The following is a 15,326-nucleotide window of genomic DNA, read 5'->3' as shown; positions in this document are numbered from 1 at the left end:
CATTTGAGGTTTCTTTTTTCCACACGACTATGCTGTAGGCACATACATGAGAAGAAAGCCTTCAGAATAAAAAAGGATACGCGTGTCTTTGATGATGACATCTCTGGTAGCCTGGTGGAACACCATCTGATAGAAGACATAGACGATCTGGCACACAAACTCATCATCCTCCTGTTGGGCTGGAAGACAAACGGGAAAGATGACGCAACAGTGATGAAAACATGAGAAAGGACGGAACAGTGATGGTAATCGTTAAGGCAGCTCAGCAGTCAGACCAGTCATAAATAATACAATATTTATGTTCCTCATCTTCCTCATCGGAAAGTGAAGAGAGTTAAACGTGGGAATTATTATTGTGGCCCTGTAGGCAGTTATATCATTTTCAATATACATTTCACTTTCATTTAAAAAAAGTATCAATTTGGAACGGAGTAGTGCTTAAGTGTTGAGTAAAGTGACAAGTGCTGAGAGTTCTGGTACATAGACGTGAGTTGGACTTACCGTTGAGCAGCTCAATCAGAGCAGGAATAATGCCAGACTTGGCCAGCATGGCAGCACAGGAGTCATCCACAGACACAGTGCCCATCATGATCACCACCTCCAGAATGAGGTCGTCCTCCGCAGAACCTGACACGAAGGAGAAAAGTTGTTTTACATCAGTCAGTGACCGGACACTCACTGCAGTGACTCAAAACCTCAGGGTATGTTTTCATATCTGCCATATAGTCATATTGAGACTGCGTGAGCTCAAACCTGGCCGCAGTTCACTCTCACATTTGGGCGACATCACAAAATGTATATTGGTGATTGCAAGATTCTTATCACTGTCGCTGTTGGGGGGTTGGAGGGTTTTGTTTTATAATAGTATATCAATAATAGATCATAAATGTACTCATATTACAGATAGTCATGCTATGAGCAGTGGGGGCGGCAATACTGTGACAAATATTGCATATGGTAGCAAAAATGGCAATATTCAATGCTACAGAATATGGGCTCAAGCTACTCTCATGACAATCTCTTTTCACTGTGCTGTCCAACATTGAAACACTGAGTGTGGGCGGGTGGGCAGACCTCTGACGTCATATGGGCACAAAAGGGACACAGAGAGACAGTTACAACGGCTGCTCTGACAAAGCCCTCAACACTAGGACTCGGACATATCGGTCAGATCGGCAGTGCGACATAGGTGTGAGGGACGCCTAGCGGCCCGAACTCTAGATGTAAGGGCTCCATAGCGGGCAATATAAATATATACATATATACACACACACACCAGGAAAAGACTTGACTAGACCATAGGACAGAGGTCACCACCAAAGGTAAAGATAAGACCCAGGACATAATGAGTGTTCTCTGACCTCATATCATCCATGTCACTGACACTTCCCTGATAAAGTGATTTATAATAGGGGTCAAAGGCTATAAGGGGCATGGGAGAAAACTGACTTTTGGGTTCAAAGTGAAGCGGATGGATGAAAGGTGAGACGGTTATATAGTATGTGTGCGTGCATGTATAACTAAACCATTCAGTTGAATGTGCAACTTATGTGTACGTGCTTAAAATCTGTATATAAAACAAAGAATAGCCAGCACTCCAAGGTCCTTCTGGTACTTTTGAATGAAAACAAATCAGCCATTAATGCACATTATGCGTTTCCCACTGAAGATGAAATCCCAGCATCATACTCAACGTATGACAAACTGGTTTGAGTCCGTCTTTGGGTTGTAGTCAGTCTTTGATTATTTACCTCTCTTTTTGCATAAGTCACTCTGGATCAGAACATCTGCTAAATACTTTAATTGTAAATTGTATATCTTTGCCGTTGTTTAAATTTTAACTTTAAGTGTTTTGGTAAACCAATGCCCTACTTCATCATACAAGAGTGTCGCAGAAAAGTAGTGAAAATAGCCCATCTACATGCTCATGTTGCGATGCGTCATGTTGTGAACTTGTAGATTGCTTATTTTCACTATTGTTTCAATGTTTTTTTAAATAATGATAAAAAAGGAGCGCTTTTGGACAAGGTTTCCACTGGACAGCGACGAGATCACACCTGGTTTGAGTCTGTCTTTGAGGTAAGGCACCAGGTTGTATTGGTACCTGGTTTGAGTCTGTCTTTGAGGTAAGGCACCAGGTTGTATTGGTACCTGGTTTGAGTCTGTCTTTGAGGTAAGGCACCAGGTTGTATTGGTACCTGGTTTGAGTCTGTCTTTGAGGTAAGGCACCAGGTTGTATTGGTACCTGGTTTGAGTCTGTCTTTGAGGTAAGGCACCAGGTTGTATTGGTACCTGGTTTGAGTCTGTCTTTGAGGTAAGGCACCAGGTTGTATTGGTACCTGGTTTGAGTCTGTCTTTGAGGTAAGGCACCAGGTTGTATTGGTACCTGGTTTGAGTCTGTCTTTGAGGTAAGGCACCAGGTTGTATTGGTACCTGGTTTGAGTCTGTCTTTGAGGTAAGGCACCAGGTTGTATTGGTACCTGGTTTGAGTCTGTCTTTGAGGTAAGGCACCAGGTTGTATTGGTACCTGGTTTGAGTCTGTCTTTGAGGTAAGGCACCAGGTTGTATTGGTACCTGGTTTGAGTCTGTCTTTGAGGTAAGGCACCAGGTTGTATTGGTACCTGGTTTGAGTCTGTCTTTGAGGTAAGGCACCAGGTTGTATTGGTACCTGGTTTGAGTCTGTCTTTGAGGTAAGGCACCAGGTTGTATTGGTACCTGGTTTGAGTCTGTCTTTGAGGTAAGGCACCAGGTTGTATTGGTACCTGGTTTGAGTCTGTCTTTGAGGTAAGGCACCAGGTTGTATTGGTACCTGGTTTGAGTCTGTCTTTGAGGTAAGGCACCAGGTTGTATTGGTACCTGGTTTGAGTCTGTCTTTGAGGTAAGGCACCAGGTTGTATTCGTTCAGCAGCAGCTCCCAGTCCAGGTCAGGGATGGTGAGGTTGGCCAGTGTACCCAGACACTCGATCACAAACTCCTCGGACTCGTCCTCTGTGATCTGGGATGCCAGGTCCCCCACATAGTCCTGTGGGCAGAACAGTACATGTGAGACAGTGGATCACGCAAACACTAAGTTACAGGAAACTCCTCAGTGTTACTTTAACTCGGGTCCATTTGGTTACATTTGTTCACCCTCAGAGTTACAAATGCATAAATTAACACATGCTGTTTGTTGTTTCCTTTTCATTGTCTTAGATTCTAGACACACAAGTCGTCTTGTAACACACTATTTGGGGAGGAGGTTGCATGGACCATAGCGCATTCAAATTCTTAAATACTTGATCATAGATTTGTCAGGTCCACTGAATATATTTAGGTTCCACACCACTGAAGGGAGTGCAGTGCCCGGTGTCGAGTCGGTCGGACCCACGGTTGTCCAGAACCGCCCCAAAAAGGCCTCTGCCCGGGCGCTGGACCGGGCCCCTGCCCAGCGTTCATATACTGTATGGAGCATGGCCTGTTCTGACATCATAGACTCCATATTTGGGCATGCCTGATAAATAACTCCATATATGGGCATATAAGGGACACAGACAAAATATCTGGGTGGGGCATGCATTTCCAACTTGCATCGTTCCAAGTAGGCCAGTGCCCAAAGGGCACCGCTGTAGAGGCTCCAACGCATACTATCTGGGTGGGGCATTCATTTCCAACTTGCATCGTTCCAAGTACTGTAGGCCAGTGCCCAACGGGCACCGCTGTAGAGGCCCCACGAGCGCCGTTCTAGTACCTTTAAAGCCAGGAACTGTCCTTTTAGTTGTTTCTATAGGCTATAGCAACATTATTTGTGTTTACATTTGTTGGATAAAGATTTGACGTTTTTTCAGAAAACTTAGTTCAGGCATTTTTAGAATGGGCCTCAGGTCTAAATGGGTTAAATACTACAGTCTGGTTATTACTCACTATGAATAGGTTCTTGGTGGCTCCGTCATGTTGAGACAAGTTCCTGATCATCTTCATCATCAAAACATCCTTCAGTTTCAGTGCTCTCTTCATCAACATCTTCAGCCCATTGCCTTGGGGTCCAGAGAAACATGAATGGACAAAGGAATTGAAGATGTACTCATCTGTGTTCACGTACTAAAGCACATTTAGATTTAAAGCATGAACAAAAATGTGTTGACCAAAGTGCTGCACAATCAATTCAAAGGCTTCTTAGTCCATGGCTTATTATGTACCTGCATCTGTGCATATCCTACCTTCACAAATAATCTGTGCATTGGTCTTGTTGGCAGCTAGGTTGATGCAGAAGGAGATGAGCTCAGCATCCATCATGTCCTCTGCACAGTCAAACACCATTTTCATGATCTATAAATAAAATGCTCCAAATGTCAGCTAATGAAATCGTTCAGTAAAATTCAACAAAAGACAGTTTCAAAGTTAGTGTGGTGTTCCACAGTGGTATTGATTATGATATCCTACGATCCAATCATTGTGGGGTGTCTGGGTGGTGTAGGGGTAAAGTCACTGCATGGTTTGGTCTGGGCACCTGTTCAGCAGGGCTGAACTGGGAGGGATAGCATTTTCCAGAAAATTCCCACAGTTATTATTATTCAGTTCAGTTCAGCTATTCACAGTTTCTTCAAAAAAGTATTTCAGTGCCTCACATCCTTTGACAGACACCCGTCTAGTTTTGTGCTGAGTCATTTCAGTGATTTCTGTGGGTAACCACCGGGTGCTCTTGATGTGCTGTAAGCCACGAAAAGGTAGCGAAGGGTAATTTGTGTCCTTAATCAAATTTGAGCCTCAGCCCCCAAGGGCCAGACCTGAGTGAGAGGGAGAGGGGGAGAGAGCAAAAAAGGAAGAGTGAGCGAGCATTGGGGGATGAGGGAGGGATCGAGGGAGGAGGAAAGCCAGTGAGGGCAACCTTTCTTCATATATATGTGTGCCTGCTCACAATTTGTCGTCTTGAAAAAGCCCTCTGATTCATAAAGGAGCATCCCAGCAGTCTCCTCCAATCACGTCAGGGCCAGTCACAGGGCTTTGAGCCCCGCGGAGCAAGGGAAGGCTGAGGGAGGAGGGGCCAGCGGCACCAGCACAACGACACACATGGAAATGTGTGTGTTTTGAGAGAGAGAGAGAGAGAGAGAGAGAGAGAGAGAGAGAGAGAGAGAGAGAGAGAGAGAGAGAGAGAGAGAGAGAGAGAGAGAGAGAGAGAGAGAGCGAGAGAGTGAGAGAGAGAGAGAGAGAGCGAGAGAGTGAGAGAGAGAGAGAGAGAGAGAGAGAGAGAGAGAGAGAGAGAGAGAGAGAGCGAGAGAGTGAGAGTGGAGGAATGACGGGCATAGTTCCAACGAGACAGAGTCACCCCACGTTCCTTAAGTCGGCCAATGTCCACCTCCTCCTGCTCTTTCTCCCTCCCCTGCATCCGTCTGTCCACCTCCTCCTGCTCTTTCTCCCTCCCCTGCATCCGTCTGTCCACCTCCTCCTGCTCTTTCTCCCTCCCCTGCATCCGTCTGTCCATCTCCCCTGCACTGATTTAACATTAAACAGGAAAAGCTTTAAGCTGAAGGGGGGGCCCTGTGAGGAGTCAGCAGTGTGCAATCAGAGTGAGAGGGAGGAGAGAGAGAGAGAGAGAGAGACTGGGCCAGGCTCGGCTTGGGTATCACATACCAGGGGCCCCGGACCCCAAATCAGTCCTGTCTAGACTCTCTGGCACCTGCCTGTGCTTATTTACCACAGACGGCCACCGGAGGCCCAGTCAGCACCACAGTGCAGAGTCGACCAACCGCCCGAACCAACCATACACCAGACCCCCGCCACCCCAATTCCATTCCATCTCCACCTTCACCCTAACCCCTCCTCTGCCTTAACCTCTAACACCCCTCCTCGTGTAACCCTTCGACCAGCATCTCCCTCCGTGTACAGGATTGACCCCTGTTTGGAGCTGGGAAATGACATAGGTCACTGACTGCCCTGGGAAAGTGGCAAGAGAGAGAGAGAGTGAGAGAGAGGTATTAGTGAAAAAGATGCAAGGATAAAGCCTGATTTACAGTTGGTTGCACGCCTGTGTCGTGCATTTGTCTCAGTGGCTTTTTTCCGAACACAAAGCCTCGATGCACAACCTCGAGTGCGAAACAAAAGTGACAGTGAGGAATAAGGATGTACGTATGTTTCTTCAGAGGAGAAACCGGGACAGGGAGGGGGAGGCATACAAAAGGTGCAAAGGAGGTTCGAGGAGGGCGAGTGGACAGGAAGAAGCAACAGAAGAGAAAGGGAGCGCCAGATGAAAGGACAGAAAGAAAGAGAGCTAAAGAAACAGAAAGAGAGAGCAAGAAGGTGGGAGAAAGGGTGAGACGAAGGGAAGAAGAGAGAGGAGAAAGAGGGAGCCTCGGGTCGGAGGTCACTTCCTGGTCACGCTGCTACCCAGCATCCTCTCTGCCACAGTGGACCCGGGGGGCATATCTGCTGGCGACACGACCCTCTGAACAAACACTCGGCTCCACCAGACACATCTGGCCAGAATTTACACCCAATCTCAGCAAACAAACACAACGAACGTTTAGCTAATCGCCAGTGATGAGAGGAGCGACTGACCCCGGTCAAGTCAATCCGCAATAACCATAACTCTCAAGTGAAAAACTGAAACACTCTAATATATTATTTTTTATTATGTAGGCTAAGGTAATTGCCTTGACTGCAAGTAAATTTCATTTGGACAGACCAGTTCTGCTGCACTGTTAATGTTTCCTAATTAAAGGCAATTTAATTTAATATTGCAGAGAACAATCACCTCTTGATTACAGCGCAATATAAACTTCATTATATATACAGTGTCACTCGCCAAAATTAACACATTTTCCTGTTGTGTTTACAAATCAGTTCTTTTTAAGCGAAGTACGTATACGATGAGGCATAAATTAGACTTAAAGGGGCTCTTTAGATGAAATGACGCAAGGCTTTTCTTTAGGGCTCCAACCGGTGGAAAGAGAGGGCGAGGAGAGAAAACAGAGAGCTGTCATCGCACCGAGAAAGAAGACTGAGCAGCCGTCCTCTGGCGGTTTGGGCCCAGATGTGGTCCGCAAGTCCCTCCCTCACCCCTCTCTCTCTCTCTCTCTCTCTCACTCCTGTTCTCTATCCTCGTCTCCCTCTCTCTCCCCGTCTCACATGCGTAATTCCCAGGTCCCGTTAGCCGCCGATGCTAATGCAGCCGTCTGCGGCCGGGGGGGCGGCGTACATTAGCCAGTCTTACCTGTGGTATGCAGTCTGTGTAGGCAAACATGGACTTGAATCTGTCGTCCACGCTGATGTGGTACAGAATGCACATGCTCAACTGTCTCTGGCCCTCGTCAGCTGAAACATAAACAGAGCAGGAGGGAAGCCAAATGGATGAATGACTGGTTGTACCTTAACGCTCCATGGGAAGCCAATGACCACATCTTGGAAAATAGTAAGCTGTCGCCCCTTTATTGCAAATATTAATAGGTTGAATGCTCTATTCAATATCTGGTGCCATTGGAAATTATCGGTAACAGGGTGCAAAAATTCGGCCAAACGCTGGTCCATTTTGATTGCAGCTTCTCTCTGAGATTGTAACCAGAGACTGGAGCAGGTTAAAGTTAACCAACGCCAAGTAACCACTTAAAACCTATATATTTCATCGTACGTCAAATAGCAAAAATAGTCATCTACAAGCTCACAAGCATGATCATAATTGCAACATGTTGTAGATTGTAGAATGTTTGCCTTTCATCTATTGATTGAATAGTTTATTAGACAGAATGTATAAACAGCAACAGAATACAGTCAAACACTCAGTCCAAAAGGGATAGCACCAAAAAAGGTCCTTGCGGTCTTGTTCTGACTATTGTTCTGACATGGCCAGAACAGGGGATATATCATTTCTTTATCCTTTTCAAAAATGTATACAAACAAAAAGAAGGAATTCATTTTCCTATAATCTTATTTTGAGATCTCCACAGAGCTGCTTCAAAAACAGAATGAAAGGATAATGGCAAAACATGATAGTGTTAGCCTGTCGGCTAGCCCAGCACCTTTATGAGTTTGACCCTGACCACTTGCAGGGGGAACGGAGGCCTCCAGAAGAAGTCAGCCAAGATATGTTAATAGAGTTGGGAGAGCAAAGTCTGACCCGGGGGCTTTTCATTAAGGAAAGTGTTAAGAGGGATGCTCTTCACTGGACCAGAACCACTGACAGACCGCCTGTAACATTCATACCAGGCCCAAACCAGGCCAGCTCAAACTGGTCCCAGGCGTGGTCGGTCAGTGGCCATACAGGGAGTCTTATCGCTGCCTATTGAATCCAGATGTGCTCGCTGAACCCCTGGAAAAGCAAAGGGGCGAACGAGGCCTGAAAAGAGACGGCTTCTAGATTTAATTGGGAAAACAGGAGGAAGCATCAATTTTACTGCCTTTAATAAGTTAAAGCAACGCTGCTCGGTTCCTTCCAGCGAAGGCAGTCATTGGCCGAAGCATGTGCTTCTCGTTAGCAATCCCTTGCCTCAACCAATACCTTAAAATGTGCATAAACACACATGCAATATGAGATCATGAACACACACACCTGTATACAGTATACGCTGAGAGCTTCAAGTCACGCACGCACACATGCACGCACACACACACACACACACCTGTACACAGTATACCCTGAGAGCTTCAAGTTAGACACACACACACACACACACCCCCCCCCCCCCCCCCCCCCCCCTGACCTGACGAACTCCCTCACATCACTGGTAGGAACATGGAGAATCCTTTATGGGCAAAGAGAAAGATCCCATTAAAAATGTTCAAAACACTGCAACCGGCAGACGAGAGAGGGAAAAAGGAAAGGTGAAGGGAGCTGTTAAGAATTAACTAGACTGTTCAGGGGCAGTTAGTGGGAGAGCTAAACTCCAATTACACCCCAGCCTGATTTAAAACCACCCAGCCTTCATAAAATTACACCCGCACGCATTAAGAGGCGTCTGGGCTGGGGTTTGTGGACAGTAGAGTTCTGTTGTTACGGCACTCTTTGGGTAAATAAGACCGTCGGTTTTGGTCTTCAAAGAGAGAAGCCACAAAATGGGGTAATGCTTTTCTAAGGAAAAAACCCTCTCCCTCTCACAAGTCTCCCCACCGCCTGTGAACGTTACAGGGCGATGACAGTAAACGTAGAATCATAGTGTGTGAACTAGCGGTTAGCCTAAATGTGATAGCAATGAAGGGCGGGGGCCTGCACAATCAAAATCTTAGTGTTCATTTAACTCAATAGTGAAAATGGCAGATGTACAAGCTCAAACCGCGTCGTGAGCTTGTAGATAGATAATTCCCCCCCCCCACCCCCGCTATTTGTCGTACACCAAAGTATAGGACTTAGATGGTTAAATTAACATTGCAAATTTCACAGTGTTAAGTGAAAAGGTTTTGGAAGCCGTTCAGGTGGTGGGATTATGAGGAAGGTGATGTTGACAAGTAGCGGCTCCCTCTCCCTTTCATCTTATCAGTGGGGGTCGTGACCCTCGGAGTGGGCTGTGGCCAGAGTGGCAGCCCGTCTCCGCACACCAGCTGATCAGATCCCTCTCCCTCCCTCTCTCTCTGGAGATAAGAAGGGAATCCTTGGAGCAGAAGGTCCAAGGGAGGGGAGTATAGTCCACAGTCGAAGCTTTGATTAATGACACATCTGTTCACATGCAGAGAGAATTACACACACACACACACACACACACACACACACACACACACACACACACACACACACACACACACACACACACACACACACACACACACACACACACACACACACACACACACACACACACACACACACACACACACACACACACACACACACACACACACACACACACACTCTCTCTCTCTCTCTCTCTCTAAAACGTCAAAGCTATGAGGGGGTGTGATATTTCAGCGCTAATTTATATTGTGTGTGTGTGCCTCACTTCCTGAAAGTATCCCCTGAAAAAAAAACCCGCCCTAAATCTCTGAAGACCCCCTCCACCTCTCCGGCCCGCTCCTACAAAAACAACATTTGTGCTGGGGCTCCGGCGTGTTATTCTAACAAATATATTATATTAATTATGCGCAGTTACCCGAGCCTCCCCTGGAGAGGCTTCAAAAAGCCCATCAGAGATGGTCTTGACCATGCCTCATGACCCCTCTGGATGAGCCAACCCACCGTTCTGGATCTCCTTTCAGGAAGTCATTTCTCTAATGGTCACCACAGTCCGCTTGTGGTCGGGGCACTTTTGTAAAAGCCCTGCACCTGCACAGTGCACACACCTTTTGACACACACATACACATTTATTTTCTACTACTACTGAAGACCTCAACATTTTAAGGTGAACTGTACTTAGTTGCGAGCCGGTGTAGTGGACCAGAAATGGCCATTGTGTAGATCGGCTATTTTTAGTGGCGCGCGCAACTAAGTCATTTACAAATCAGGCATAACTCGACAGCATTTACTTGTTTCACTCGTGTTTGCATTGACTAGCGTTGTTTGCATTTTTGTTAACATTATTAAAAAAAATTCAATGAAATCACTTTTTTGTTAAACTATCTCCTGATTCCCTTTTAGCTGTTGTGGCCTAGAGCCAGGCCATAACACAAGACATTGCACAACATGCACAGAAAACGTGATTACCCAGCAGTGAGGAGAGCTTGGGGATGAGTCCCGCCTGGACCATCTGGCCACGAAGCCCAGTGTCAAAAGACAGATTGAGCAGGAGACGTAAGGTGGTGGTCAGGAGCTCCTCGTCGTCACAGGGAACCAGCCTGGTCAGCTTCTCCACTGCAAGCATTTCAGCCTGGACACACGTACAGTTCCATTCAGTCAACATACATGCTGTGTTCCATTGACATGTATTTAGGACAGTATAATCTTAGCCCCTGAACCAGTGGTTCTCAATTTGTTTTATTTTATGTTTTTGTGCCAAGAACCCCCAGATTTGGCTGCGGACGCCCCATCTGAAAATGTTTTCTGCCAAGGACCCCCAGGACCCCCAGAAGACTTGTTAACATTCAAAGGTTTTCTAAATTTTTTCAAAACATTTCAAAAATAGCAGATATGCAGTACAAGCTTGCTGAGACCTGCTACTTTTAAATAGCCAAAGTACAAATGATAAAGTGGTTAAAATGATTGTGATGCTGTATAACAAATGGGGAGTGGGGACCCCCTGGTACCCCCCCAAGGACGTCCCCAAACCGCACTTTGAGAACCACCGCCACAAACGTTTCGTACTCTGTAATTTAGTAATCTACTAGCCAATTTACTTTGACTGGCTGAAAATGGGGGTTGACAGTAGCTTATTTTTGTATGCTACTGTATGTAAAATCATACAGTAGCATGTAGAGCTTTACCCCATCGCCTGTCTCTTGAAATTATAACCATTATGAATCATTGTTTCAATAACAAAAATAAGTGCTCTGGCATTGGCAACATCACAAGCTTACTGCACAAACAACTGGTCACATTGGAGGGAGAATGGTAGTAGCACCATTGGATATTTTGGCCATCATTTCATGTAGGAATGCAATGCAAGTATGTAATAGAATTAGATTAGGGGGAAACAAAATCTGAGTTCATCACGTCTGCGTTGTTCAAACACAGTATTTTTAGGCACATCCCTCTGCCTGAATTAGGACCTCCCATCAGCTCGAACTGGGCATTGGTCTACCATGCAATGCACATTAATAAGCAGATGCCAGCAGTTGTTGAAAGGAGGGAACAATCATTCTTAAACTTAAGGTTCAAAATTACAAAAATATGAATGTGGCTAAGAGGTGAGATTTGTATCCCGTCTTTCTAATTTTGCGTTTAACTGTGGCAAAATGTAGTGAAAGTGCATTGGCATTTGTGATGTCCTGATTTGAAGTAAGGCGCCCATCTCGGCGTTGATGCACATGACTTACAGGTAGGTGGAGGTGTTGAGCTGATGACACCAAAGAAAGCCCTAAAACCACATACGCACAAGACTGGCAATCTCCGGCAGACTGGAGATGCTGTCATTAATATTATGTGAGAGTGTGAGTGGCTTGGAAGTGTTTAGGCTACAGTACATCCACATGCTGTCATTGAGTCCATGTGTTTGTGACCGTCTGTCTGTCTGTCTGTCTGTCAGTCTGCTGAGTGTGACAGGCAGTGCCAGTCCAGCGTTGCTTGTTAACATGTCTGTTTCCCTCTCCTGTGGTCTCTGCTCAGCCACAGCCAGATATAATGGGGACACAACCTGCTCCCAGTTAAAAAAAAAAAAAAAAAAAAACTACTAACTGCTACTGTGTGCAAAACCAGCTCCAGTCACATCATTACAAACCCAGGCCTCGTGCTGTATAATCAACTACAGCCCGTGTCAATTATCATTGACATTCCCATTCCATTAGTGACAGGGGTAGAGAAAAAAAAAAGGCCTTATCGGACTATCTTAAAACTGTTATCTGCATGGTTGTGTGTTTTTGTGGGTGGGGTGTGGCCACAACATGTTTACTGTCTAAATAAAAGCGATGACAGATCGCTATGTAATAGCCTTTTTTGGTAATCAATTAAACATTTACAGGCTAAAAAGGAAACCATTTTCCCTGGTGTAAACTGATATACCCAACCGAGTAAAAGTATTGAAACCACTTTTTCTTCTCTCTTTCTGCTGGACACATGCCTGAGTGGGTCTAAAGCCCTAAAGGCTTCTTTAATCTGAGTCAAAGATACACTAAGGGGGGAACAAGGAGATAAAACTGGGTCCTAACCGGGTCTGGCTTTGATAAAGGCCCACAAACCGGCTGAGATTGGATCCAGGTGGGAGTGGATTAAGGGAAAGTTTTGAGCGGTAAGGTTCCTGTAAGAGCACAGTGGGATACGCAGCTAACAACAAAGCCTCCAGGCATTTGTTTTTTAATTGAAATTTGATAAGCGTGGCTTCAGCTGGTACCCTGCTCAAGGTAATGGCCATTCCAATAAAAATGAGCAGAGTGTTTTAGAAAATGTGTTCTTAAAACTTTTGACTTAGAGAAAACTAGGAAAATAATGTTATCCTTGTTTATTAGAATGTGAATACCGCACATAGCAGCTGAGACAGTTTTCTGGCTTGAAATAAATTCACACAATGTATATGCAGTATACCATATGATAGTTTGGCCCTCAATCTTCCCGTCCTTGTCCTTAATGAGTTTCCTATGTTCCATCCCTCTCCACATCCCTCACTCCTTCTTTGTTTGTTAGGGAGGCTATAGCTTCGTCTTAGTGAGTAGAGATGCCGTCTGTCGGTAATCAGAAGTTGGCCCCCGGGCACACCCCGCTAAGATGCTGATGATGAGCGCTCATGACCACCTGAGCAGCCCTGAACTGGGTGAAGCTGAAGCTGGATTTCCTCTGCAGGATTAATAAAAGGTCTTCCTTCCCTCCTTCCATCCATCCATCCATCTCTCTCACTCTCACCATGTCATTCTTGTTCTCCAGGAAGATGGACAGCTTCTTGAGGAAAGAGACCACCAGCACCAACAGTTCCTGGTCCTCCCGGTCCAGGGTCTTCACCAGCATGTGGACAATGTTCTTATTCCTCATCTTCAGCTCCGTGCGGGTGTCCTCGGCCAGGTTCAGCAGCAGGAACAGAGACACTGCATGTTCACACAGGAAACACAAAGAGTACAACTGACCCGTGTTCTAATAGGGCCGTGCGGTATACTGCACAGCTGGTATTATGACTTAAGATTTTATCAAAAAAATGATGTAATAAGTGTGTATTTAATGAATATGCTTCCCTATTATTATATTTCTCTAAAATGTCTTAATAACAATTGAACAATGTATGTACCTCCATGTTTTTTGTGTCTTTATTCAGATTGCAAAGCAAAGCAAAGTTCTTTGTTTACCCAGGGTAAGTGGACTAAGCTCGAGATGCTTGTTTACAGCCACGCCCTGCTCATAGAACATTTCATGGTTGGGGTTCAATGCCTTGCTCAAGGGCACTTCATCGGTGGTAATTTTAACGTGCCGGTCCGGGGATTCGAACAGGCGACCTTCTGGTATCAAGACCACTCCGCAAACCGTTCGGCCACCGCTGCCACACAATTAATTATTTATTAATTATTATGGGCCCAATAAGTGATATAAACATAAACATACAGTATGGAATCTATGGATATCACCACCTTCACCACCTTGTTTTTCATTTCTAGTTGAATGATTCAGCACTACAGACTGGCTGTATTAGTTTATTTCTTTCTTATGGTACATATTCGATTGACTGGATTTATGATGGGGTGGAAAGTTCCAAGTAACATATTTTCCCTCTACTGATCCAACTCTTTTCCAATTTATGTTGAAAACATATCTGGTTTAAGCCTATAAAGAGGAAGCACCAGAGGGGTAGAGAATGAGATGATTTTGTTGATTTGTTCATTTTCATTTACACTGTTGAATGTAAAAAAAGAAAAAAGTACTTTTGCTCAATATTGAATTTACCAAACTGTTCGTTAAATTATGAAAATATAGGTGTGTCAGGGTGTGGGCCTGGAAGAAGCAACTAGCAACAGCAAACTGCTATACTAATATATAGTTCTAATACTGAGGGTTAGGTGGCATACATCTGCATTGCTTTTTGCTAAAGAAATCCTTGTGCCTATACAGTACTTCTACAGTATAGGTACAGTACAGCTCTTCTACAGTATACTAGGTATAGGTACAGTACCTCGGAGAAGCTGCTCTTGCTTGATCAGGAGGCTCTGGTATTTTTTGAAAGCTTTTTCCTGGTCCTTCTTCAGATTCTGGTTCTCTGGGTCTTCATCACGTAAAATCAGTCAAGGAACCTGACAACTCGAAAGATTACTTTGTCCTGTACTATAAGACGACAAAACGGCTCTAAACTGAAGTGTTGACTGTGGCCCTTTTCTTTCTTTGATATCACACACACACAAAACCACCACAACAAGTTAGACTTTATATTTCCATTCACCAAAGGTGACAAGAAGTGCAGGGATTCCTAAACGTGATGTTATACATATACAACTTTGACTCTCGTTAAAGGATATAAGCCTTCTTCTTCTTCTGCAGTTCCTCTTGCCAGAGGTCATACCTCTTCAGCTCATGTTCTATGATATTCATACACAGGGCCCCAATCTTGTAGTGGGTGACCAGGCCATGGAACTGGGAGAAGCTGGAGTGGGGAGATGAGGCGAGGGGAGAAGAAAAATACCTCCATTTATTCAAAAGAGGATTTTTTTCAATGCCGAAATCAAATTTGGGATCCCGGGTGGGAGCTCTGACTGAAACGACCCTCTCAGTCACCCCAGAAATAGTTCACAAAGTAAACTGTCAAACTCAAAACATATTCAGTCATCACCATGCTAGCAGTATATGTCCTGGTCCAACTTATAATCA

The 15,326-nt window shown here is 45.1% G+C and overlaps 1 protein-coding gene across 1 annotated transcript in view; it reads right to left on the bottom strand.

Moving 5' to 3' along the window:
• Positions 1-15,326, bottom strand: part of kifap3a (kinesin-associated protein 3a) — a 35,967-nt gene that overhangs the window by 12,788 nt on the left and 7,853 nt on the right. Inside the window, exons 7-16 of the mRNA XM_079505781.1 lie at positions 14,978-15,102; positions 14,638-14,736; positions 13,386-13,564; positions 10,602-10,764; positions 7,187-7,287; positions 4,197-4,305; positions 3,901-4,013; positions 2,857-3,022; positions 502-627; positions 81-179 (exon numbers count right to left, since the gene is read on the bottom strand). Of these exons, the coding sequence (XP_079361907.1) occupies positions 81-179; positions 502-627; positions 2,857-3,022; positions 3,901-4,013; positions 4,197-4,305; positions 7,187-7,287; positions 10,602-10,764; positions 13,386-13,564; positions 14,638-14,736; positions 14,978-15,102 (1,280 nt within the window). The remainder of the gene's footprint in view (positions 1-80; positions 180-501; positions 628-2,856; positions 3,023-3,900; positions 4,014-4,196; positions 4,306-7,186; positions 7,288-10,601; positions 10,765-13,385; positions 13,565-14,637; positions 14,737-14,977; positions 15,103-15,326) is intronic.

Source organism: Electrona antarctica, assembly GCF_951216825.1.
Source record: "Electrona antarctica genome assembly, chromosome: 7".
Lineage (NCBI taxonomy): Eukaryota > Metazoa > Chordata > Actinopteri > Myctophiformes > Myctophidae > Electrona > Electrona antarctica.
This window is presented reverse-complemented; position numbering and strand designations above follow the sequence as displayed.